The 27,512-nt window shown below is 39.9% G+C and overlaps 2 protein-coding genes and 1 long non-coding RNA gene across 6 annotated transcripts; 2 read left to right on the top strand and 1 right to left on the bottom strand.

Moving 5' to 3' along the window:
- The first annotated feature begins 1,065 nt into the window (after positions 1-1,065).
- On the top strand, positions 1,066-6,884 carry tgoln2 (trans-golgi network protein 2). Its single transcript, XM_067606096.1, has 4 exons — positions 1,066-1,273; positions 2,993-4,080; positions 4,893-4,976; positions 5,064-6,884. The coding sequence occupies exons 1-4, from the start codon at positions 1,219-1,221 to the stop codon at positions 5,067-5,069; spliced, it is 1,233 nt and encodes a 410-aa protein (XP_067462197.1). The 5' UTR covers positions 1,066-1,218; the 3' UTR covers positions 5,070-6,884.
- A 71-nt stretch (positions 6,885-6,955) lies between these two features.
- On the bottom strand, positions 6,956-7,790 carry zgc:153044 (uncharacterized protein LOC751678 homolog). The gene has a single exon (XM_067606112.1). The coding sequence runs from the start codon at positions 7,657-7,659 to the stop codon at positions 7,111-7,113; it is 549 nt and encodes a 182-aa protein (XP_067462213.1). The 5' UTR covers positions 7,660-7,790; the 3' UTR covers positions 6,956-7,110.
- A 747-nt stretch (positions 7,791-8,537) lies between these two features.
- On the top strand, positions 8,538-14,101 carry LOC137194316 (uncharacterized). Of its 4 annotated transcripts, XR_010930953.1 has the most exons (4): positions 8,538-9,123; positions 9,197-9,537; positions 10,088-10,550; positions 11,103-14,101. It is a non-coding gene; the product is annotated as an uncharacterized lncRNA (long non-coding RNA). The 4 variants fall into 4 exon arrangements; XR_010930951.1 differs by having other exon boundaries at positions 8,541-9,537; positions 10,088-10,566; XR_010930955.1 differs by having other exon boundaries at positions 8,541-9,537; positions 10,065-10,550.
- The last annotated feature ends 13,411 nt before the right edge of the window (positions 14,102-27,512 follow it).

The following is a 27,512-nucleotide window of genomic DNA, read 5'->3' as shown; positions in this document are numbered from 1 at the left end:
AGGACGCAAGGAAAGGACACAAGTGAGGGAAACGTGGATGCATATTTAAGGGACTTGGGGTGTCAGATATTCTACTGATCAACATTCTTGGAGACGTTTACATCACGTTCAGGTATCCATCTGATTAAGCAAACTAATCCAGACATGGTTCAAATGGAAAGTATAGTCCAGATGAGATAGATTACTGCAGAAGTTGATCTTTGCTTTGCTGCAGTGTTGCTTCCCCTCAATTAGAAAATCATATAAGTGCCATATAGATTATTGGGGAGATTTCCATAACGGCTACTTCTGTACCTTGAAGATTTGTATACCAGCATTAATCTCCTCCCATTCAAATTCACACAGACTCCATTGCCTCTCTACATTATAAAATTATTTAAATTAAATAATTTAAATTGTGTTGTTAGACATTGTAATAAAGCTAAGCATAAAGGGGAAATATTTCATCTGAAATATCTTAAATCTGATTGAATACATTAAGTATGTATAAGTATTCACAGGTCAGTTGATTGCAATAGGAGCATAAACCTATATACAGAGATATACAGACACACATATATACAGCTTGAATATTTTATTAGCAGTATTTGCTAGTGTGTGATGCAGCTATTGCAACACTAAATGTCATCTTCAATTGAAATCAGTTACAAATCTATGTTTTAATTCAGCCAACACATTATGAAGTTTCCTTTCTATATGGAAGATGTCAGTTTTTCTAGTTAGTAGGCCTATGAACACACAAACAGTGTTTACCTACTTATTCCATTATTCTTAGTGAAATACCACGTCTAGGGAAAAGAAAAAGGTGACAGATAGTCAAGCAAGCCAACAGGTATCCTGTATGAATGTATGCAAAGGAAGGAGATAGTTTGGAGTAGCAATATGGTAACCATTGAGAGCAAAATTTGATGAAAAGGCCATGAAGAAGCTACATTTGTTGCCCTGGCAGATAAAAGATAACCCGGGTTTTCTACGGCAACACGTCTCTGTTATGTTAGACATCATCCAGCAGGTGTCAGCAGTGAGTTTGTCACACATCGCCTCCGCCGCAGTGTGAAAGAGAAGAAGAGGCTGCTGTGTACACGGAAGCAGGAACAGGACTTGTCACTTGAAAACTGTCGAGCTACATTTGTCAACGCGGATTTCGGCGTGAGCACAAAGAGGAGACGAGATAAACATATTTGTTTGTGTCTTTTTTTTTTTACTGGCGTTGACACCATGAGGACGGTTTCCCTGCTTTTCACATTATTTCTGTGTTGCTGCTGGGTCAGAGGTGAGAGGAGTTATATCTGTTTCGTTTTGTTATTTATGCCTCATTCAGACTGACGCTGTTCATTGTCAGAGACATTGTTTGACTCATCAGTAATCCTTATTAGCTAATTAAGACAGTCAGACAGTTACAGGCCTGGTACACAGTAACTCTTTCTTTAAGGACACTACTAAGATTGCTAACTTTCGGTATTAATTTCTGCCTTTATGTCTCATTAAACTAATAAAATCATACATTAACCTTTCACAGGATAGTTCTCGTAATACGTAAAATAATGAGGTTACTCATTAACCGAGAGAAGGGGAATCACAGAAGTCGGTTCCGGTTTAGTCAGTGCTGGACTGAATGAAAATTAGATTACATTTGATATTATAGAAGTTCAATTAAAACAATTGAAATATAGTCTGTGTCCTTGCTGTTTAAACAGCACACAATAATTAGCCTAAATGGACTATGAGTTCGTGTATACAAATGTTTTGGGGGGCAAAACAACCACAAAAAAAGCAAGTTTTGTCTGTAAACAAGGTGAGTGTAGCAATTTGTTTTAGTATTATTTTCTTTCATAAGACCACATACAAAAAAACCCCTAAGAATGCTAAAAAAAAAAAAAAAATTGTGTGGGTGGGTGTATGGGGATCATCGACAATTTTAGTGACTGGTATGTAATGGAAAGGGAAATTGAGTTTTGAAATACCAATTTATATTGTTAAATGGCAATTTGAAAATGAAAAAGGAAATTTGAAATCCTGAACTGGAAAACAAAAGAGCTTAAATAGAAATGCTGATTAAAATGCAAAAGCTTTATAGCATATGAAAGAAAAGTGGAAAGGGAACATGAATTATTCAGATATAAAGTTTTGTAATTTTTCCTCAAGTGTACCAATACAGTGTTTACCAATACATGTAGATTCAAAGGGAAGCAGATGTGAAGTTAGGGAATAAGCCTATTATATCGTTATATACTATTTGTCTATCCTCTTTTTATTATCTTCTGTACCCCTCCAGTGCTGTTAAGTACTAGTATATGGCCATTTTGAAATAAATCACAGCATTCATTACCAAATCTTCCCCCGACACTTTATTACTCAGTAATGGTGATACTGCAATGATAAAACAGGTAACTGGTAGTTAAAAACCACCTTCGGGATAAATCTATCCCTTCCAACATTATGATCAGCTCTACTGTCCTATATCCATAGAAACAAGGCTACATGAAATTAGAGAAGCAATATGTCAAAATTATGGAAACAAACCACAAATCACAATATATTTTATTTATTATATTCTTGCTCAGCCTGTATTTCATGTCACATTTCACTTGTCATATTTCCAAGTCTTTCTCCAATGTGCAAAGGCTGCTTCCTTGGCTTTAATGTTATGGCCTCCATATTATATGCTATAAAAATCATAACGTCAAATCATCTTGGCTAATTTAATCAGGCAGGGTATGCTGACAAGGAGGAGACAGCTACTAACAAGATAGGACAGAACAAACAAGTATTGGAAACTATGAATAAAACCTTTGCTGTGGAAAGTTTAAAGGAAAAGCAATTGGGACGAGGGAGTAAAGGTTAAAAGAACATGTTATATGTCAGAAAAAATGATCTTTTCGTAATTCTCAAAGGTAGTTTTCATGGCATTATATTCTTAAGAGCAGTTATTTTGACCACACACTGTGTTTTGTTGGGAAAACTAAACAATTTCTGCTTTTTTTCTTTACAGGGGCTCCTATAGAAAGTATCCAGAACTCAGCTTCAACAGATATTCAGACAGGCAATCCAGATCATAAAAGTAAGAATGGAGATCCATCACTGGTATCCAGTCCAGCCCAGAAGGCAGTAAAGGAAGATGGAGAGAAGCATAAATCACCTGATAGTAATAAAAAGACGCCTGAACCAGTAGATCTAAATAATGCACAGGACAATACTGGCAAAGACAAAGCACAACAAGGAGACATTAAGAAAAAGCAAGCAGTGACATCTGTAGAAGCAAAATCTGTAGAAGCAACAGACGCCAAGAATACGGTGCAGGGTGATAAGCAAAATCCCACTGTCACAGATCATTATAAAACAAATGTGAAAACCACTGAGAAGCCCACAAAAGAAACTCCTGGAGGTAAAGGTGTAAAGAAATTTACAGGGTCTACAGACGGTGCAGAGGAGAAACCAAAAGGAGACAAAGCCCAGGTGGAAAAACCAGGAGACAAAGCCCAGGAGGAAAAACCAGGAGACAAAGCCCAGGAGGAAAAACCAGGAGACAAAGCCCAGGAGGAAAAACCAGGAGACAAAGCCAAGGAGGAAAAACCAGGAGACAAAGCCCAGGGGGAAAAACCAGGAGACAAAGCCCAGGGGGAAAAACCAGGAGACAAAGCCCAGGAGGAAAAACCAGAAGACAAAGCCCAGGAGGAAAAACCAGGAGACAAAGCCAAGGAGGAAAAACCAGGAGACAAAGCCCAGGAGGAAAAACCAGGAGACAAAGCCCAGGAGGAAAAACCAGGAGACAAAGCCCAGGAGGAAAAACCAGGAGACAAAGCCCAGGAGGAAAAACCAGGAGACAAAGCCCAGGAGGAAGAAGCAGAAGACGATGACCAGGAGGAAGAAGCAGAAGACGATGACCAGGAGCAAAAACCAGGAGACAATGCCCAGGTGGACAAACCAGAGGAAGCCAGGGAAAGAGAAACAGGAGGGAAAAGTCATTATGGTCCATCTGGTATGAAAGATGAGACAGAAAGCAGTCATTTCTTTGCCTACCTTGTCTCTACAGCAGTGTTGGTGGCAGTGCTCTACATCACTTACCACAACAAACGCAAGGTACTAGGCCGTTGAAACTTTTGTTCTTACTCAGACCTCTCTGAAGCACACCTCCTGTGTTTCCACTGACCCAGTTGTATCTGTGTCAACTGTTTGTCACGTCAATTCCTGTTACAACAATTGACATGAAACCCAGAAATGACTGAACTAGTTCTGTTTCCGACCTTTTTTTTTTTTTTAAGATTCTGTCAGGTCTATACTGCAAAGGAATAATTGGGCCATAATTTTGTTTAATTTGGTGTATATATGCTGAACAGTTTAACAGTTATTAGGATCAGAACAAAACATCATAAAAATATGTATGTTGTGCACTTCAGGAAAAATCTTCATCGTCTGGTTACTCATGGCAATGCCGAAAGAATGAAATTTGCCTGCAAGTGAATATTTGGCACATGTTGTAAGCTTGTGAACTGCAGATACATTTTCTAACCCAAACAGGCACATGAAAGGAATCTTAAAGGAATACTTTTTGACATTTTGGGACATATGCTTTTTTTGTTTTGTTGCTGAAAGTAAAATGAGAAGATCGATACCATGAGATAGATGGAGAGTGGTATCAATCTTCTTATCGAACTCTTGGCAAGAAAACAAATAAGCGTGTTTGGCAAAATGTCAAATTATACATTAGGATGATAGAAAACTTAAATTGTTGCATTTTGACTTGACTGTTCAGTACTGTGTGTGGTGCTAGAAAGATTAATTGTCGACTATGTCTCTTAGTTCTAGCATGTGTGTTTCCTTTTATATATGTTTGTTTTGTAGGTCCGGCTTCATACACCAGGCCAAGTTATATTTTCTTTTTTTTTTTCTAGATAATTGCCTTTGTTTTGGAGGGAAAGAAATCAAGATCCACACGTCGACCAAAATCCACAGAATACCAGAAGCTGGAACAGCATGTAAGTTGTTCATATGAAGGAATACATTTTTTTCCTCCTTTTTATGAAAAAAATGGCATCATTAAGTTATCTGAATTTTTCTTCCAGATGTGATCTCACGTCATTCTATTGAAGCCATTGCCTTGAGCAGCTGAATACTCACTGTGGGTGGTGTTGGAAGAAGGCGAGTGGATATCGGCATTTGACATTTTATTGGTGTACTCTGCACTGATTTCACCTTGTGCTGAATGGAAGTTGTTCTATTTTGTACCTTTCTGAGATGCTTATTGCATGACTATGCAGATGACACTGTTGCCTTATTGAAGGAATTAGTGAAATGCAGTGAAGGTAAAATAAGCATGCTGTTTTTGCACTTGTGTCGTTATTCCACCTTTTAAGGCAATCTTGTAATTTGACCTGACTGAGGTCCCCTGACTCAGGATATTCAGTAGCAGATGAAAATATTAGCTGTTTGGATTCCAGCCTTGTTTGTACAGTACAGTAGTTATTGCACTGTGTACCCAAATAAGCCATCTGAATCTTTGTAAAATATTGATTGTTTAGAAATTCTTTGAAGATGTTTTAAATGTCTAATAGATAAAAATCTGCAATTGTTTTACATGTATCAAGATTCATAGTGGGATTTCCGCTTGTGTTCACAACAGTATGTTGTTGGCCAGATGAATGTAATAGCAACTTTTATTTTCCTAATGAGATGCTAGCACAGTGCTCACCCACTAGAGCTTAAAACAATAGTTTGACATGAATTGGAAATTTTTACAATTATTTGCTTTCTTGCTGAGAATTAGAGATTGATACCATAACTTCTCTTATATGTGTCCAGTAAATATAACATTTACAGCAGCCAGTTAGCTTAGCTTAGCCTAAAGACTGAAAACACTTAGCTTGACTCACTGTGAAGTTAACAATTCCACCTGCTCGCACCTCTAAAGCTCACTAACAAGTTGTATGTCTTGTTCAATCTGTACAAAGACTGAAGTGTAAAAAAAGACACATTGCAGTTTTTACAGGGACTTATAGCTGAGCTATTTTCTGGCCAGGAGCATTTATGCTATGCTAAGCAAATCTGCTGCTGCCTTATACCTTCATATGAACAGATATGAAAGTGATATCCATGGAATTGAACAAGTGTATTTTTCCCAGAATGTCTTGACTGTTCCTTTAAAAAAACAACTAAATGATTAATGATGTTTTATCTGCTGTCAGGGTGTTGGGTTCACATGTAAATGCTGTAATATTATTTCATGGAAATATGTGTGGTGGGACTGGCGTTGTTGAAATGTTGGATTATCTGTAACCTATCAGTCTGGTTACTGTCTGATTACCCAAGACGTCTGTGGCCAGTTAGTCTTTTGGGAACACCTTTAACGTCTACCACTTGTTGCTTTGTGTCCAAACTGTAGTTTTGCCAGAGGAAATTGGCCACCAGTTGCATTGTTTTGACAGTTGGGTAATCGAGAAAATGTATGGATGTGGGAATAGGTTTACCACTAATGAATTAAATCTTTCCTCTAGAGTAGATGTGCGTGTATGTTCAGGGACGACAGACGTGTGCCAAATTGCGAATTATTTTTTACTGTGATTCAGTGTTTTGAATTCTTGTATTGTGCCTGTTTCCTAAATTATCACTGTATTTCTACGGGGCAGTGGTCATAATTTATGGAAAGCTCTTTCTGTAAAGAAGGAAAATATATTTCAGTTGTTTCTTGGGGTTGTCAAAATCCATAGTATGTCCAAATAAATAGTTTATTATAAAATCTGCAAAGAAAAGCCATCATTTTGGCCATCTGGCTGAAATTAGCATGTTCAAGATGTTTAATGACCACATTGCTACATCTTTAGTATGAAGGCATTTATTTAAGTTGTTAGGAATGGCTGTCAATAAACACATCCTGCTGTCTGTGTGAATCAATTAAGATGAATATTAATATTAAAATAAATGTTTTTTTTTTGTACTTTCTAGCCTTAAATGAGTTGGATTTCTTCATTGCACCATATACATTATCAACCTTTATGCTTTTCTCATGTCTAAATAGCATTTTGTGGTTATTGCCACTAAGTAAGCGACATACAGTACATGAAATCATATTATTGTCCATTGCTCCAAGTCTCCCCCACGAAGCAGTGTTGAGGGTCATAGTGGCGTCATATTTCTGGTCTCCTCTTCATAAATGTCTGGTATGTCTCCCATGGAGGAGGAGACCATCCGGACAGATGTGCACCCACGACACTCCATCTCATATTGGATTAGCTGCTTCCAGAAGCCATTATTCGGCCTCACCATGGGTCGACAGGTCTTCACCCACCTGTGGGCCTCCAGGAGAGTAACACCGCGGTGCTTCATCAGATAGGCCATGCACAGGGCGGCGGAGCGGCTCACACCGGCGTTACAGTGCACCAGAGTGCGGCCACCGCGCTCGGCAATCAGCTGTATTGTATCTGCCACACCGTCAAAGTGATCGCAGAGAGGAGACACCAGGGAGTCAGAAACAGGGATGTGGACGTACTCCTCCACCCCTGGAGGAGCAGGGCTGCTGTTCCTGGTTTCAGTAACGTTAATGATGCAGGTTATCTTGTCGCGAGTCACCTGGGATGCATCGCCGGCTGCTCTGCCATTACTGAGATAAAGATGATCCGTGACTCGACACAGGCCAGAGAGACCTGCAGGAGTTGACTGATGCATCAACAGCGTACTTTTGAAGCGAAAAGGTGAGCTAGTCAATCAACGATGGTGCTGTAAACAAGTTTAGCCACCGCGGGAAACTAAATTTGTTTCCTAGGATGGTAAAGGCATGACCCGTCCTACTCTGCCTCTGATTGGATATTACTCGTTGCCTTCGTTGGTTGGATTGGTTTGGTTAATGCACGAGGAATGAGATTGGTTAAGATTAGGGTAAGGAAATGAGGTTAAGCCAAGCAGAGGCAGAGTAGGGCGGGTCATGCCTTCGCCATCCTACGAAAAAAAATATTTCCCGCGCGACAGGATACTGCCAGCTGTACGGCCAAATGTGTGTAAGCTCGCACGCTGTCGCCCCCAGTTGGATGGAGTTTTCATGAACAGACACACAGAGTTTTTCTGTTTTTAATTTATTTTTTACTAAAACAAAACACACCAGAAAAAAACTAAACAAAACAAACAAACAAAAAAAGAAAACCCCAAACTAAAACAAAACAAAATAAAACAAAACAAAACAAAACAAAACCAACAGAAATGCTGGATTCTTGTATAATAACGCTACTTTGCATACTCATATTTTTATTATTATATTGCATAGTTATGACCTCCAGGTGTTCATGTAATTTTTGCTGATTTCTTATTTTGTATGAAGGACTTTGCAAAGTTGATTTTGAGTAGCTTTAGTAATACATACATGTATAATAATAGTAATAATTAAAAAAAGGAAAAGCATATATGATCCAAATATTAAAAACACTTTAATAATAAAAACATAAATGTACTAGTTGGTTTCAGGAGTGCTCTTTACAACCATCAAACTCTGTGTTGTGTGTGTGTGTGTGTGTGTGTGTGTGTGTGTGTGTGTGTGTGTGTGTGTGTGTGTGTGTGTGTGTGTGTGTGTGTGTGTATGATGGTCAAAATTGTCCTTTAAACGTAAGACTAAATGTATCATGATATCAAAATCATGTTCATGTGGACATACAGACATAATGAAGTGACAAATACTTATACCTCAGGTCAAAAAAAACCTCTGTAAAAATAACTGACCATTGCCAGTCCTCCTAAATTAAGGTTGTGTCAATTTTGGAAAATATTCTTCTTTTTATCAGTTTATTATTGTTTTACATTGGATGACTAGTAGCCTTCATTATATGTTGTTATAAAATAAATGAGCAGAAAAACAGATTTCATTTGTGTTTTTGTGTGCATGTGTGGGGGGAAAGAAGTCAATAATTAGGTTTTTAAGAATATAACAAATTGATTGTGTTACAGTAGAAGTAAGATTAGCCTATAGCAGAATACTGTGGTGTTTCATGGTTTGAGGTGGCTGCTGTGTATTAGCTGGTGGTGTTTATGCCTGCAGGCAGTCCTCGGTTGCCCAGGAAACACAGATGGTGGATGAAGGGCGCGCATACAAAAGACCATAAACCTGTGGCAGCAGCTGGAGACCGAGACCACTGATTAATTCAGGTCTGCGCAGTCCCGCTCAGTCAAAGACATCGCTGTTCTGTTTAATACCTTCCATCCATTTCCTTTGTCTCAGGGCTTCCGTCTCCACTTTATCCTGTTTTCCCCGGACTGGACTCCCGTCAGTGCGCAGCTGTTGTTGGCTCTCATCTGCTTGTCTCAGCTCTGCAGCCATGTAGACGACGCTCCGCCGTGGCTCATGTTAGTGCGTATCGTGTAGGTCCAGAAGGCGACCAGTCTTTCACTGCAGGCGAAATCACTGCACACACACACACGGCGTGTGTTGGCGGGCTAGGAGGCTTGTTCCCAGCATGAAGAAGAAGAAGAAGACGACGAAGAAGAAGATGTGATTCCTAACACTCCTGTCGCTCCATTTGATGCTGCGGGACAGGTGCATGTGCAACCTGGAGATCACTGGTAGGAAAAACCATCCTATAGTTCTCATCCTGCTGTTTTTATCGCGCCCATTAAACTAGTTACATTTGATTAATCTTTTATCAGATTAACATTAATTCATTTAATTCCCTGCAGATGAGGGCCTAGTCTGTAGAAAATGTATTTCCTCAACCTGACATGCATGCAGGGTTAATGAATATTAAATATGCTTATTTATAGAGAGGCTATTTAACACGGTTTGTTAACAGTCTATTTAAGCTTTATGTAGCCTAATCTTCGACAATATCGTTGCTGCAGGCAGTGCTACAACATACTACAGCCTACAGGGTCTACATTTCCAGATAGGCTGTGCGTCCATCTATATTGCATTTCTGCACTGCTTAGCCAGATTAAATGATTCAAAAAATGACTTCAACGTTAGCTGTGGTTTCCTTGTATTGTTGTATTTGTTTAGTTTTTAGGTAATTATAAGGTAAATTAGTCCACAATCACCTGCTATAACAGCAGTTATAGGTATTTATGGAATATTATATGCTTTTGGTTTTTAGGTAACCTTGTGATTCATCTACAGGGCTGCTGACGTGTTACCGGTATGGAGACTTGGAGGATCCACATGGGAACCATCATCTGGACAGGTTATGTGTACAGGCTGGATTATCTTTATTAAAATCAACAAGAAGGTTCAATTTCACTGGCACACAATATCAGTTTGATAAATAATATCACCAAATCCCATCTCAAATGATTGATATCTTGTAGCAGTGGGTGTATTTTAGTCTCGTTTGTCTCTAGACTAGATTAAAAAGCAGTAAGGAGAGAAACAATAAAACCAAAGAACAAGTGATCCCTGGGGTAGTTTGGGAGGACAGTTGGGTTGCGTCCCACTTTTTCTGCTGCTTTGTGTTGTGTGTTCCTCTCCAGTTACACTGATGAGAAAGCAGATCGGGACTCGCACCGGACCTCATTGTACTCCTGACGGCATCGCTCCATCACCCTCTACTGTGTTGCCTCACAGGCTGTTACAGGATCTCTCGGTAGATTTACACCACGGTGACTTTTATTTCCCTCATATTCCCTTTACACTCTACATTGTGCCTTGTTAGGTCTGGATGAATATAAACTGCAGTGCCAATTTTTACAGACTGTATATGGCTTTTGCTTTTTTTTTTCCCTGTGTATGTGTGTTAATGTGTTTCTGGCTGAGAGTGCACATAAATAGGGAACAGATACAACATGGGAGATTAGTGATGTGTTAAAACGCTGCCATATTTCCTGTTATATGCTGCTATCCTTCTCAGGATTATGGTTAAGAGGAGAGATAAACCAACCTGAAAGTGGAGACTGTGACCAAATCAGATTAGCATAATCTGCTTTTCACATTCATTATTCAACATTATGCAGGATTATCCATGAAAAAATGTTTGCCTGTTTGTCAGACCAGTTATGAGGAAAAATATGTCTTTAAAATCATGTCACATAAAAGAGGCCAGCAGGAATCTAAAAAAAAAAAAAAAAAGAAAATCACAACATTCAGTACTTCTTCGTTTACTTTAATTTGTAACAGCTCTTATGTAATTTGTCTGCAGTGTTTGATGCCCGGTGCCATTTCTGCTGTATCTTCAGAGGATCCATGCTCAAGTGTCTGAGATGACTTCTGCTGCTTTTGTGCGTCAGTGAAATAGGCATGGAAGAGTTCAAATTGCCACCACTGCTTTGTGTTCATTGTCAGTGCGATTCATTTTTTTTTTAGCAGAGATGTTTACCACAGGTGGTGTTTTGAGTACAGGATAATACGTAACAATGTTCTTCCCTGGCTGTGAGTAATACTAACGTCGCTCTATCCGCTCCTGCGCTCTTTTTGGCTGATCAAAAACACTGACGCTGCAGCTACCAATCACCTCTCATGCTTGTTTTTCTAGCTGCTGTCTGCAGTGACCTCTTCACACTGTCGCCTTGGTTACTCTGCCTAACACCTCACTCACTTCTCCTTGTATAAGACACTTTAAATTCACTAGAAATGGTGTTTTAATGGTGCCGCCCTGTCTGTTAACTCCTCACCAGACCCAGAACTGGAAATCTCCGACATTTCAAGCTTGTAATGTTAGAAAAAAAACCTGCTTACACACATATTGTAGTGTGAGAATGACTAGTTCTCTACAATCTGTAATTAACACAGTATGTTTACTTACTTTGTGGTGTGATACCAACTATTTTTACATGTACTTTATACAGTATGTACAGTGTGTATTTTACTGTAGTGTGTGGGTGTATGTGTCTGCGTGAGTGCATGTGTGTGTGTGCGTGTGTGTGTGTGTGCATGTGCTGTATTTGTGTGTGTTTTTGTTCCTGTATGTGTGCATGTGTATTCATGTCTGTCTGATAAAACATATATATATAAATATATATCATGGGCTTGAGTTAAAAGCTGCTTTTCAGTGATTTTTCTCATAGCTGCAAATTTTTTCAAAATGCCTGAAGCTCTCCTTTAAGACACTGAATGTACCAGACGAGGGGCAAAATATTTCCAAAAGATTCTTAGCATTTGTTACAACCTCTCTGAAGTACCAGTTAGGTGGGGATTCTTGTGGTTTAGATAATCACAAGAATGTTGCTGAAAATTAATAGTGTGTAGTTTTCTAAATGAGGCCTGCTGGCATTAATTAAATTGTCTCAATGCTTACAGCCCCATCATCTGATACTCAAGCAAATTACAGCAAATGCTAATAATTATGCGCAAGTGGTATTTTACCCAGGTCTGGCTCGTACTAACAGAATCTCACTAATATCTAACAATACTAATGTCTGCTAACAGTAAGATGATTACTAACCTGTACTCTGAATGCTGATGGCTGGCCTTGTTCTTTCTAACCCACTGACTAACCCTCTGCTTTATGCCCGCAGTCTGATGCACACACTCCTCTCTCATGATCCTGCAATCCTTCTTCCCCAAATGACCGATTCAGATTAATTTTAACGGATGAAAATCAATGAAAAATGCTAACATGTCAAGAAGGGTTTCAGGACTTGGGAAGGAAACTGTTATTAACCACAAGATGAAAAGAGGAGCAGAAAACAGCTGCCAATATCAGATTGGGTTGACCACATACTTAAAAAAAAAGAAATCTGTCATGACTGATTATCTGATTTCAAATGACTACTCTGTCATACTTCACAAAGGCTAAATTCACGTCCTCAGAGACCCAGCTTTGTGTCTCTGTCTGTGTGCTGTGTGGTCAACCTTTGCAGGTGAGTGCCTGGCTTGTTGTCACCACAGATAATGCAGTAAGACACAAGCCAAGCAAACCTCAGCTCCACTACTAACTCCTTATGGTGTTGATACTAACAGCGGTGAGGCTATAAAGGTCCACCTGTTGCCCTTACTAACATCTTTCGTTTTCTCTGACTAAAACTATTTTATTCTTGATATGTGTAGTCAAATTATTCTGTCTCTTTGTTCAGATCAAAGCATGCCCTGTTACCAGTATGTGCTTTTTTTTTTTTTTATCAATGGGCAGTCCTACTGAGAACTAAGCCCTTTAACTCTTAACTGATCAATGGAAGTCCTTATAAACAAGCTAGACAGTTTTGTGCTCTCAACAAGCAGCTAACCTCTCCTACAGTTACAGTAAATTAACATATACTAACCAAAGGGCTTCTAATAGCTCACAGCAAACTAACAAACTAACCCACTAATAAACTAATAATCTAACAAACTAACTATAATCACTAACTTTCTGCTAAGTGACAGAATCAGTGGCACCCTGAAATTGAGGAGTTGCATCACTTATTGAATGTACTAACAGGATTGAATGTGCCTGTATGTGTAAGTGTGTATGAAAGTGAGCGCAAAAGAGAGAGAGAGAGAGGGAGTGTGTTTGTGTGTTTGTTTGTGTGTGTGAGAGAGTGTGAGTGTGACTGTGAGTACAACTGTAAGCAAATTTCAAATTGGATGAGTGACCTTGATTTGTTCTGTTAAAGAAAAACTGAACATACAGATGCAGATGACATTCATCAGAGCAATTTAGGTCAAATGTATCTACAATGACTCTTTCAGTCTACATGAGCGGCCAGTTGAAAACTATTAACCTTGAACCTCTTAAAATATACACTGTATGGAAGAATCCTACATGTAAAGAAAAAAATTTAAAGATCCCCTCCAGATTTGTTTTAAGACATGTAAAAAATACTCTTCTTGGAATATATATATATATATGTATAAATATAATGTATAGGTTTTCCACAAAAAAGTTCAGTTAACCAGTTATAAATTATTCAAATTACATTACATATTGGACCACAACTGGTTTCTAAACTGGTTGTGATGTCACAAATCAAACTCAGATTTAAGGTGAGCGCAGAGAAACTTTCACACTTCAGCAGATAAATGTGAAAACAGCCTTCTAGTGTCAAAATCTGCTCATACATCATTCTGCACAGTGAAGTAACAACAAGCAAAACACATTTACGACTGGAGGGGGACTTTAAATTACACAACTGTTTTTTTTTGTACCTGATTCTGATGTCTTATACTTTTTCTAATCTCCTGCTATGTAATATTTTTCCCACATAAACATATTTTATTGTATTGTCTCTTGTCTCAATTAATCACACACAAAAGATTGCAACCAAGTGGGTTTAATACAAAGGAACTCATGCAGGAAAGCATTCAAATTGCCTGCAACAACAACAACAAAAGGTAGAGTCCTGCTCAGGAACATGCTTTCTGCACCCAGCCAGGAAATTACAAGGTATTTTATTTCTATGGTAATATGTAGTGGCAACTCCAGGAGTGCCATTATCCTAAATAACATTTTTAGTCTCTTGATTGCTGTAATCATAGTGAAGCATGATTACTGTCACCGCATGTTCAACACATGCAGAGTCCTGCAGTATCTGTTTACAACACCTGTGGCCACCTACAATATGCCAACACACACAAACACGTTTTTAGTTCTAGTGAGGACGCTCATTGACATAATGCACTCCCTAGCCCCTTACTCTAATTTAACCCAAACCTTACCGTTAACTGAACCTGAACACAATTCTAACCAAAACTAAAAAAACAAGTCTTAACTGTCAAAAACTTTGAAGGTCTGTCCTAAAGTGAAGACTGACTCAAATATCCTCACTTTGCTAAAATATCCTCACTCCCCAGGTCTAAAACTCTAGTTGGTTCTCACAAAGATAGACATACAAGTACACACACACCGCCATAAAGAGCTTCCAGTAGAGCAATACTGCCAAATCGAGAGAGATTACATCATTTTTAATAACCTGTTCATGGTTAATTAATGCCAGGTACTTTTGTTTATGGTATCTGGATTTGAACTCTCTGTCTCTTTTGTCCCAGAGGAGATGTTCTTTCCTTTTTCTTGGAATAGGAAAATATTTGGACTATAATATTATGAAATTTAATTAAAAAAATCCACATGTACTTGTTTCATAATAAGATGTTCTACAACGTGTTTGTAAGTACACGTAGAGTTAGGATTTTTTGAGTTTACACGTTCAAGATTTATTCATGTTTACAGGTGGCACAAGATCATCATGTCATCTCTGAATTAAAACGCATTACATACACATATACACATCCTCATACACACAACATGTTACATGTTACTTGATGGGAGTATTTCAAAATGTTCATGGCTGCAATATTACAGCAGGGGGCAGCAACTTATCAGGTTAGAGGATTTGATGGTTTTTGGTGCAGTGGATCCTGTTTCGTCAGCGTAAAGGATGTTCTGTTTTCTATAAAATATGCACACGGTCTAAACTTTAAAGCAGCAAATTAATTAATTAAAAAAAGTACAGTTTTCACCTAAAACAGAAATCACAACACCAAGGACATGCACAGTTTTATGGATTTATACTCTGAACTGAGGGAATGTATTATTTCTTTGTGATAGATTGTTCTCTGATACATTGTGCGGCAGCTGTTAAATGTAGGCCTACCTGCAATCAGACTACTTGTCCATTTCTAGTCAGTGCATACTCAAAAAGTTTTAGGGAGAGGTGCAAATCAATCTTTGCTAATAACCTTCCTCTCCATCACTTGGTGCTGGTTGAGATTGAGACGGGTGTGAGCTGTGCACACTGCGGCAGTGACCAATAACCGTAAATCCCCAACACTGAAAACCTTGACCACTGTGTCTAATTATCTTATTTTATTTATTGTAAACTGTTTTGTGCGGCTTAAATAAACTCCAAAAGTGTAATACAAGTTTGTATGTGTAAAAGAGAGAGACAGAAAGCGGGATTTGTGTCGCTCATTGACACCTACACCTACACACACACCTCACCAGACCTTCATTCCAGCGTCCTCTTTGCTTGTGTCAGACTGAGGGAGCTCTACCCCCCATTTGAGCCCGATGTGATCCAGATGACGGGGGTTTCCATAGGTAGGAGCAGCGGGGTCTGGGGTCTTCATGGGTCATCTGTAATTCACCGCAGAGCTCAGAGAGCAGAGTCTTAACACACACAAAACTCCTCACAGAACAGTGAGGCTCCACTTAAAGTCTTAAATATCACACAAACTCCAGTTCAAAGGCAGGTATGTTGGGATGAAAAACATTAATCGCCTTAATGACGTTCTCCGGTGAATGGCTAGTTTTGCAAGTCTTCGAAAACACACTAATATGTGACTTTACGGGGACTTGGATGCCGCAGAAGCATTTGTGGCCCAGAGAGAAAGAGCCGTATGGTAACAGTGTGGGCTGACAAGGAATAATTCCACAATTATCTCATCGTTTCAGAATTTCTGAGATTTTACCAATTATCTATTTCCGTCTGACTATTTCCTTGAGTAAAATGAGGAATGTCTGTGTGCAGTGCATGTGTGTGTGCATGTGTGCGTGTGTGTGTGTATGTGTGTGATCCAGAAGCAGTTCTCTGTAACCAGAGCCTCCATCACAGGGAGGATGTCTGCTGGAATAACAGCTCACTGCCTCCAATGGAATTTGTCTGTAAGCTGTAAAAGATGGCGAGGGAGAAGAAGAAAAGTAAGCTTGGGAAGTATTTCTCTCTGTGGCGCTGTAATCAGCAGCGCTCGGCCCTGCAGAGTTTAAAATAGTAAATCCGCTCAAAGACAGTTCAAGGGCTGAACAGAGATTGCTCTCCCTGCAGGTATGTGTGTCTGTGTGTGTGTGTGTGTGTCTCTGCTTGTAGTTCAAATGAAGATGTGAGAGACTGGTTATAATATTCTTGAGGTTTTCTGTTTTTAGGGTACAAGTCTTATGTAGGCCTGCTGCACCAGTATATTCAGTGTTGTCAAATGCACTGTAGTTTACCATCTTAAACAGTGTGTACTGTTTGCAAATACACATACACCAGTATAATTTAGTGGTGACAGTGAGATCCTGTATGTCTAAATTTATCCACTGTTTGGGTAGATAGGGAGAGATGGAGCGCAACATGCTAAGAAAAATCATACAAAGACTTGGCAAATGTCAAATGCAAGCATGATTACTGACTCCACTAAAACTAAGACAAAACATGCTTAAATATGTCTCATTACCAGAGTTGCATTTTACAGAACCTGTATTGTGCTAACACCAGCAGGCATTAAGTTAAGAAACATGACTCATTTTGCGTGAAAAAATTGCACTTCAAAACCTGATTGAGCTTTCAAGTTTTTTGTAGAGATGTGTTTTATGCTTCTTCTAAAATCTTCATCTTCTAAAATCCAAATTTGCAACCAAACAAAATATATTTAATTCGCATTTTTCTTATTTTCAGTAACTGCGTATTTCTGCGTGTCTTATAAAGCTGGCTGGTATTCTGTCACATAGCAGATACAGACAGACTTCAGAGCTCCTGGCCAACACTCGTATTATTTTGGGCCCCAACACAAGTACTGGAGAGCAGGATTGGAAGTGGAGAGAGCGGCAGAATTTGGGTCAGGGGTTGCAGGTCTTTAAATGTACAATAGGGGCTTTAACACGAGGGCAGGGGGAGTTCACGAAAATGGTTTGCAGACTTTTAAAACATTTGAAGAAGAGGAAAATCTAAGCTAATCTCTCTGAACAGGGCAATCTCTGTCTTAACCAGGCTGCAGGTTCTTCAGAGCAACAAAACATCCAAGGACTGACATGACTCAGTGTCTGCAGAACCACAAAACATAATGTGGTTCAAGTATTTTGGAAAATTTGAAAGCATGGAAACCTTGTTCGCCCTCATGTTGATGTAAAATTACTTGCATACTTGCAGCAGTGTTTTCTGCAGTGTTATCCCTGCTACTTTTCTCTCCACTGATTCTTGCTTCATGTCCTCTCTCTGCTTCTAAACTTTTAAATCATCTTTCATTAAACTGTTGGACACAGGATCTTCTTCTATTAAGCAGTTTGACACATGATCTACTTGGTCACACCATTTCCTCTTCTCTCTCGTCTCTTTCTTCCACACACTAAGTCCTGTTAATAGTGTGAAAATGGTGATATTAAGTCAGAGACCAGGCGCTTCCTAAATGTCTTTCTTTTCCCTGCCTGCAGCCAACATTCAGAGTCTAGATAAGCGGACAGTCAGAGAGGACCAATCTGTCCTGTTGGCTGGCGAATGATGGACAGTAATTAAAAGTTAGCTAATAACCTCTTCACACCTGACATTTCAACAGGGAGGTCCCGGACACCATTATCTACATATAGATTAAACAGCGTAATTGGCAGGGAGATAGGGTTAGGAGGATCGCGAGAGGAAAAGGAGAAAAAAAAAAAAGGCCAGGCCATCGCCAAACCATTAAGCAGAATATCTGAGTGACACTCTGATTTTGCTCCTCTTGCTAATGCGACAGGAATTGAGCTGAACTAAAATGCTAAATGAATGAAGCCTATCTCGGTGTGGTTATTACCGGGGCAAACATCGGCCATGGAAAATAGCTTTAATTTTATAATAATTGCTAGATGGACGTGACTCGTTAGAGACACAATATGAGAGCGAAAAGAGGGAGAGAGAGTGGAGGAAGGGAGGAGGAGAAACTTGGACCTTCTGAGGATGAATGCTGTTAGTTGGGCTGCAGCACTTGTGCTCCCACACACTGCAATTTACACAAACTCATTGATAAGCGATACTGTGGACTGATGAGATGGAAATGGAGGGAATCAGCATTAGCATTGTGGCAATATGAAATTCTTCATTTAGAAACTCAAAAGTCCCTTAATGAGTTTCTACACAGGTTACAGCCACACTTTTCATAGCTCCCATAGGTTTGCATTCAACTGTAATAGGCTTTTTCGCATTCTCAGCACAAGCATCACATCATTACATGCAACATTTCTGATGGCTTTACTGTTCTGTTTAGCTTAAGATTTCCAATGGGAACTGTTGTCATCCAGTGTCTCTATTAAAGCTTTTAATCTGTTTATTTACTAGTTTGCCATCTTAAGGATATTTTGGGAAATATTATTTGCTTTCTTGCTTACAGTTAATGATGCTACAGCAAGTAGCTGGTTAGCTTAGCTTAGTATAAAGAAGCAGTTGGAAACAGTTAGCTTATGGCTCCATCCAAAGAGTAAAATAATCAGCTTTCAATTCAGCAGCTCTAAAAATATATAATACCAATTAACATGTTATATCTCATTTGTTTAGTCCATAAATAAAACAGGAGTCCTGTTGTCACCATGAGGTTGCCAAGCAACCAGTGGTGATACCACAAGGTAGGCTACTGCACCTGGCCAAAGTCCAGCACATAAGATAATTTTTACACTTTGGTTTACATGTGGATTAAACGAACAAAATGTGCTTACGAGCTTTAGCGATGTTAATATGTAGATTTATTTTAACCTCTGGACAGAGCCAGGCTAGCTGCTGCTGTTCTAAGCTAACCATCTCCTGACTGCAGCTTCATATTCAGCAGACAGATGAAAGTGGTATCGATCTTCTCGTCAACCTCTCGGCAAGTAAGCGAATAAGCATATTTCACAAAATGTCAAACTATTCCTTTAAGCTTTCACAATGCTCTCACTTGCAGAAGGAAATATTTACCTTTTACCTCTATTTGTCATTCAAAATCTCAGCAAACCCCATAACTCATAACTCCCAAGATGTGTTTCATACAGATTTCTGTTTGATGGCAAATTGTTACTATTCTAGCTATTTCTATTCCCAGATGTATGTTTAGCCTGCGTAACACAATCTGAGTGAGGCTTTGTACAACCAAAAGCTATTCCAAAACAAAAGTGGAATTAGCCAAAATATGGAATAGATCTCTCACAATAGGATGAGTTTGACAGATGAAAAGCCATAGAAACAGCCATTTCTCAAAAGCAGAGGAAGCATGTCTGTCCACACCTCAGTCCCAAAGCCTTGATGTGCTGTCACAACTCTCCTCACCACTGTTAAGTCAGTAGAAAGTGATGTAAAACTGTAGCCGAGAAGAACTAGCTGAAAAACAAGCACTCCCCTCGAAAACAGCTTTATTTGCTTCCTCCAAAATAAATCAGGCTGACAGTGAAAACTGAACAATAATGACAAAAGCATGCAGATACTCACGGCCCCTAAAGCTATCAAACTGTTAATGGTTACCTTCAAACCTGCCAGGTCACTGCTCAGTGTTTTTCTGACTCTTATTATTATTCAGGGATGAATATAAACCATGTTCCCAGCTATAGGAGGGCAATTTAGTCAGATTTTGGAGGGCTTTTGATTTTTGGCCTATTATTTTCACTGTCTAAAAAGGACAATTAGCTTACTCCTTGGCGCAATTGCATCTACCCAATAGTTCCTTCCATTTTTTTTACATCGAGGGGATGCTCACCCCTCCAGAAAAACTACATAAAAATACCCTTTCAGTGGCAGATAATGGCCACTTGCTTGCTATAACAATTCTCCCCTATATCCCCCTGAATAACAACATGTTTCACAGCTGAGTGGTCATCTTTGTTGCACAAACGTGAGAGTATATGCAGATAAGCTATCATGAGTACCACATTAACAAATCTACTTTTCTCATTTTGAACAATTAAAAAAAAAAAAAAAGATCTCAACATTTTTTCTTTAATGAAATGAACATATACAAAAACATGTTTTTGTTAGTTCTCTGTGTTTTTGGTATATGTCCTGCTCTTGCAGCCATAAAATTGAGGATCGAGTCCAACAACCGAGGCCTGTCGTACAACGATCACATAGAGCATATTTGGCTAACTCTAATTATAAGTGTTAACACATTGCTGTGAATAATCAGTCACAAGTGCCTTAGCCAAAGAAAATTATACACAGTGTACCCGTCCAACAGCAACTACACTTCCTCAGTCAGCTTTAGATGAGATATAGGCAATGTCGGCCAAAGCCTACAGATAAAGAACTATATAAATCAGTATCCATTTTTAGATTGTTGTAACACAGCCTGTTAATGCCTTATGTATATTCATTTGTTTTTTCATTATGTATATTCTTTAAAAAAATGATGAATTACAAATGTCCAGTGAATCTGGATTCACTGGACATTTGTAATTATACAAGCTTGTTTTTTTCTCTTTAATGTTTCCTTATCTGAAGGCTCTCATTGATGTTGTAAATCGTCATTTCACTGCATAGTATTAAGCTAAATAAACAAAACATTCAAAAAAATTTACAGTGGGCTGTTTGAAACTTGACATGTAAAACATTCGCTTGAGATTTTTGGATTAAACTCCCACCAGTTCAGCTAAGGAGTAACACACAGTTGTGGTGGAGTTATGCTCTCCACCACTAGATGTCCCTCTTGCTTTAGTCTGGAGGCAGCTGTGGTGTGATTGGAGTGTGTATCTGAGCCATCTGTCCATGACTTGTCTCTCCAGACCCTGGGTTCATCCATCATGTCCAGAGGTGCTAGTCTCTCTAAAACCAAACAAGAAAACATTTCTTTATTCCTCCGCTTCATCTCCCCTCTACGCTCTCTCCTCTCACATTCTCCACATTCTCTTTCTGCCTTGTTCTCTCCGTCTGTCTCTTTCCGTCCCTTTGCCTTCGATAAAAGGATCACTTTACTGTTTATACAAGGGGATTGGTGTTGTTAACAGGTGTAGGGTAATGGGATCCCTACTGGCAGCCAGGCACAGAAAGGGTCGCACCCCTCCTCTTCCCAGCGCTCACACTCACACCAGCGATACTCTTCTGATGGATTGCACCCACCATTCATCTAAATTATGTCACTGGCAATGAGCTATCAGTTCAATCTGGCCTAAACGAAGCACAGGGTTTGTTTCTGTTGACACTTCCTCAGCACTCACTTCTCCTCTTGATTACTGTCAGGGCCTGTAGGAGTGACGCAGCTTGGCCAAGCTCGGGGTTGGGTGCCCACTCTGCTGCACAGTGTGTGTGTATGTGTGTGTGTGTGTGGCCCCATTTTCAGCGCCACTTTACAGCTGTTGAGAAGCTGTTATCATGGAGAGGATGAGGGCTTTGAATTTGCATTCAGCAACTGCAGATAGCTGTTACATCAACCCTGACGTACTGCAAATTTACCACTTATTAGGTTAAACTTTACACAAGGTGCAAATGGTAAAGCAAGGTTTTTATGATAAAGGTCAGCAGTCTAGTTTTTTAGTTTTCAGCTAGACTCGCATGCTGACTTCCAAAGTTAATGGTGACATTGTGACATGGACCATGCAGGCTAAATAGACTGAGTAAACAGAAAGGTGTTCCTTCACTCCTGCCATTTTAATCCAGTCCAGCCATTTTGGATCCCGTGTTTCTCTTCTCTCCCAGCTTTCTCGGAGCGTCCCCTCCTCCTTCTGGTGTTTAATTCTTTTTTCTCCTGGCGTCCCTTAGAATTCCTCCCAGCTGCATAACAGATGTTGAATCTTTCTCTCTTTCTTTCTTTCTTTCTTTCTTTCTTTCTTTCTTTCTTTCTTGCTTGCTTGCTTTCTTGCTTTCTTGCTTTCTTGCTTTCTTTCCTTTTATCTGTATAACTCAGCAATGGTCATGACAATAACTGAATTTATAACGCTGACCACACAGCCTACATGAGATACCAGCTAAACTAGGACTGTCATGTAGGCTGCAATATAATTTACATTTATTACAGTTCTTGCGTTCTCTTTCCTTTTTTATTTCACTTGCTCATTTCTCTCAAATTCGCAGTTTGCCTGGAGGAATTCCACCCTCCTCCAGTCAATGCTTTTGGCAAGGCAAGTGATGGGGGACCGCAGACAAAGTGAGAGGGCCCAGAGTGCAAACAGTGAACACTAACTCTCTGGTCTTTCCTCTCATTGAGTAAAATTATTCCTGGGGTAGAGTTTGATTCATTGAGTGAATTCCTGAAGCTGATTATTTGACCATTATTCTCATGTGGGTTCATTCATCATGTGAGGCTTGATAATGTGAGGTAAAGTCTTCCCCTTTCCTGACAGCAGGGCTAAAAAACACCTCATGGTTTAGACTTCTTAACTAGATGGGGGTGGCGAATAGCAAACAGAGAAGCCAGAGCAGAAATTGAGAAAAGGGAAAATGAAGAGAAGGCACAGACATTATGCTGGGTTTGTGATTCGCTGGTTAATTGAGCCTATCTAACACGTTGTTAGCTTGTTATTTCAGATAAACAACCCAATAAATGTTCTCCAGATTACATTATTACAGTTGTAAAATGTACCCAGGGAATCAAGTCCTCTATATAAAAAAATCATCATCATGCCTCCCCCATACTCATTGTATTTTATTGAGTTCTCCATCCACAGGAGCCAAATATAGAACCAAGGCTGCACTGATAGAAATAATGTGCAATACTTAGTTTTGAATCTACACTCCCAAATGTTTTAAAATGCACATTTTACCCATGCCTGACAGCGAGTTCACAAGACTTACAAAAGAAAGCCCTTTCACAACATTTGCGTCATTCTTTTGATGTCTAGACATCATATGTTTCTCTCTCTCCTTTTTTTTTTTGAGAAACTAAATCTGACGGGCTAGTATGTCATCTCCTAAGAGAGAGGTACTTGACTGAAGTCACTATGTAGACAGTACAAAGCTTCCACATCGGCCCATATTCATGAAGGTGTAGCTATTACTGACATATTTTCTTATGGGAACAAATCACCAGCAGGGTGTGAAGAATCCGCACTGTAGACTAAAGTCTCTGGAGCTTTGTCATGTTTAGCTGATCCGAAGTCCAGTCTTTGTATGTTGCCTGTCGTCTGGGGAAGTTCCCATGGATGGGACAGTTTGGAGCCCCCACCCTTTGTGAAAGTCAGTGGGTGGATGGTTAGAAGGAAGGCAGAGTGAGTAGGGGCTGTGGTGACAGGAGTTAAGATGTGAGGTGAAGATCAAGGAGGTTCAACCGCAAAAGAAAGTGTAAAAAGTCAAAGAGAAGGAAAGAGACAGAATGAGGTAGCATCTGTTGTGTCTTGTGTGCTCAGCACTTTGGGGTTGGCCTCTAGTCTTTCAGGGTTAAATCTGAAGCTGATGATCTATTTCTGGGAAGGTTGGAAAAGTAAAATAAAGGCCTGTGATATGTAGAGCAACCTCTTCTTTTGTACTATATTAAACATGCATTTTTTTTACTCTTCTTCATGCAGCTGCAAAAAGTACAAATGGTCACAACATCACAATGAAAGTATTACATCAGAAAATCTCTAGAGAAGAGAAACACATTCCCTGCAAACAATTTGATAGCTTTTAGATTACCCTTGCATTGCAGACATGGTCTATGTCCAATATGAATTTTGTAGAAAAAAATTAACAATATTTCTGAAAACAAGCTGGAAAAGGCAGCAAGTGTTTCCTTTTCATACCAGAAATCATTCTGTTATTCAGTAATAGTAATGCATGTCATCTTAATTTTGTGATTTCACTTTGCCCGATGAATTAATTGTGATCAATGCAAATTATATAATCATTTGAAGTGTTTGCTGATCGCTTATGGTGACCTTAACAATGATGCTATTGATCAGTTACCCTGATTGTTTTTTCTGTGTTTGTTGAGACCATTGCTCTCTTTGCCAATATTCCTCCTCCTGCAGGATGACATTGAACATGCGCCGGGTTGAACACACATGGGAGTGAGGGTTAGCAACAAGTCAATAACCGAAACACAGCAGAGCAGTGAAGGTTATGGAGGTGTTGTATGCATGTAGACTGCTAAATGTGTGTCTGCCTTACCTGTGTGCATTAGTGTGCTTGCATGGCGAAGGCTTCTGTAGTCTGTTACGAGGCCTAGGTATTCCTCCTCTACCTCATTAGTGCTGATTTACGCCACAGCTAGGTGAAGGCAGGCAGGACCCACCTCCCCCTGCCGTTTACACACACACACACACACACACACACGCAAGTTTGTGCAGCTATCCTTGTTAGGACATTGCATTGAGTTCCGTTCGTTGTGGACAGCCTAACCCAAACCTTAACCCCAACCTTAACCATAACCAATTCATGCCTAACCCTAACCTTAACCTAACCTCAATTCACACCTTATCCCTAACCTTAGCCAGGACCTCAGAAATGAGGTTTTGCCTCATTAGGACCGGGCTTTGGTCTCCACAAGGTCTACTGGTTCCGACAAGGTCAGTGTTTATACTGGAAAAGGTCCCAATGAGGTAACAAAAACGCACACACACACACACACACACACTGCCCTGCACTCCCCCATCTCTCTCTTCTCTCCCTCTCTTTCCCTATCTCTCTCCTTCTCATTCTCCTGCCGCGCACAGACAATGGGGCCCTGGAGAATACCGGCTTGTGCTGAATTATTCAAATCAGCAGTGGCAGCAAGCCGGAGAGCAAAGGAGAGAGGCAAGGAGGTAGAGGAGAGAGAGGGAGTGAGAGAGCTAGAACGTGAGAGAACACAGGATGATGGGAAGAGGATGTGGAGGGAGAGAGAAGCAGTCAGAGATAGAGAGAGAGAGAAAAGATAGATAGGGAGAAAGGCATTGTAGAAGTGGTGAATCTCGTTGTCTCTGCATGCAAATAGCCTCTTGCTCCTCTTTTCCTCTCTCTCTCTCTCCCTCTCTATGAGTCACCCCCTGCCCTTCACTGCTTCATTAATACACATCTGTACCCCGGCCCTCCCCTCCACCTCCTTCCTCCGCTCTCTCCTAGTGAGGAGGAAGAGGGAAACAGAGGAGTGGGGGAGGACGTGGTGGTGGTGGTGGTTGGGAAGGCGGGAGGCGGGTAGGCGCTCGACATCAGCAGCACGCTGTTGGCAGGAGGAGAATGCGCCGGTAATTAGCCAGCACCGGTACAGATGAAAAACCCAGGAAGGAGAGAGGAGAAGAAGAGGAGAGGAGAAAAAAAGAGCAAAGCTCTGAAAACAAGCCTCCTGCCAGGTTGAACTCCCCAGAGGCAAGACCTGGACATGACGGTGTGCAGTCTGGGAACAAAGGAAGAAGAGGAGAGCTGGGGAAAAGATGGGAGGCTGAAGAGTGGGCCCATGACAGCACCTGCAGAGATGGAGAATCTGATTGTGTGTGTGTGTGTATGTGTGTGTGTGTGTGTGTGTGTGTGTGTGTGTGTGTGTGTGTGTGTGTGTGTAGGCATTATTTTCTTGTGATTGTGAATGCCTCTCAGTGAAGGATGCCTTCAGATGTACAGACACAAGATTCACCACCAGAGTGTCTATTTTAGACTGTAGGGTAACAGCTAAATTTATTTGCCTTATATTCAAAATAATCTTCAAAATTACCAAGATATTCTCATGTTAAGAAAAAATCCTTCCAGTGCTGATTGGTTGTCTAAATCTACTTTCATACTCTACCTCAGCGAAGCAGCACAGCATCACATATTAAGACAAAAAGCTGAGAGAGGCCAAGGTTTACATCTGTTATTAGGCAAGCCATGAAGCGTGAGTTAATTTATAATTCATAATAAAATAATAAGATTCATAATATTCTCCCCAGCAACATAGTTGTTGAACAGGTTGCCAAGCAACATATACAGTATTTATTATAATGAGTGATGATTTCTGGTAAAGGCTTTATTATGTTCGTTTATTTTACAACAGATCAAACATGGCTCAGCTGCAGCATTATTTATCATAAAATGTAACAGACAATTTTAGATGTGATCATGCAAAAATGGCAGATGGCATCTTCTGAGGTCATAGAGGTGTGATTCCTCACAAAGAAGTGATATGAAAGAGCCACTCCATATCCTGGTGCCGACGAAGGTTAATGAACTTAAGTCTAATGAAGAGACTCTGACCTGTCCTTACTAATTAACTAAGAGCCTTTAAATGTTACTGCAGCTTTTTTTATACAGAGCTTCAAAACTGAGTGTAAGTGGAGACAAAGTGTGTGTGTGTGTGTGTGTGTGTGTGAGAGAGAGAGAGAGAGAGAGAGAGAGAACTTGACCCCTTAGTCCTTTGCTAGCCTCATTAGTGAGAGGACTTGGTTCATTAAATGATGTGAATGAGCGGTGTGGGCTATGAACAGATCACACACTGAAAGACTGTCCCTGTTTTTTTTTTCTGTTAATGGTGTTTTTGCAGATGAAGAAACGCCACGTGGAAACAGTAAAAGGGAAATTATGAAGGATGTTTTCTCAAACACCTGCTCAATGCAGAATATGAACTCACTGATGCTGTGGGTTAAAAAGTAAAATTTACTTATTTGCTTTCACTTATTTGGTACCATTTCTTGGCTGGGAGCAGTGACTTCCTGTCCTTTCCTGTCGATTTGTCATTATGAGGTTGCCTGGCAACCAGCGGAGACTCCAGGACATCACTGACCCTGACCAGGAAAGAGTCCCGCTCATAATCCCTGTAAAACCACAACTTATTATTATACGCTTTGGTTTTTGCTTTTTAGTTAAAGAAGCGCTGGTAGCTGATCTGGTATCTTCAGACCGAGCCAGCTGTTTCCCTCAGTTTCAGTCTTCATGCTAAGCTAAGCTAACCAGCTGCAGGCTGTGGCTTCATCTCATCTTCTCATCTAACTCTCAGCATGAAAGTGAACAAGAGTGTTTTCCAAAATGACAAACTGTTCCTTTAATCTGTCTGCCAAACCTGAGGCTGGAATTGTGGTTCAGTGAAGATATGTGTATACATCTCTTCAGATCTATGCAGAGAGGGGTGATGTTGCTCACACAGGAGATGA

This window comes from Thunnus thynnus, chromosome 2 (genome assembly GCF_963924715.1).
Source record: "Thunnus thynnus chromosome 2, fThuThy2.1, whole genome shotgun sequence".
In the NCBI taxonomy this organism is placed as follows: Eukaryota; Metazoa; Chordata; class Actinopteri; order Scombriformes; family Scombridae; genus Thunnus; species Thunnus thynnus.
The sequence above is the reverse complement of the archived record's forward strand: the minus strand, read 5'-3'. Positions and strand labels throughout refer to the sequence as shown.

Excerpts from the sequence above, each read along its gene's own strand:
- tgoln2 (XM_067606096.1), top strand. The coding sequence starts at position 1,219 with ATGAGGACGGTTTCCCTGCTTTTCACATTATTTCTGTGTTGCTGCTGG. Across the intron at positions 1,274-2,992 it reads GTGTTGCTGCTGGGTCAGAG|GGGCTCCTATAGAAAGTATC; the intron begins GTGAGAGGAGTT and ends TTTTCTTTACAG. Across the intron at positions 4,081-4,892 it reads CTTACCACAACAAACGCAAG|ATAATTGCCTTTGTTTTGGA; the intron begins GTACTAGGCCGT and ends TTTTTTTTCTAG.
- zgc:153044 (XM_067606112.1), bottom strand. The coding sequence starts at position 7,659 with ATGCATCAGTCAACTCCTGCAGGTCTCTCTGGCCTGTGTCGAGTCACG.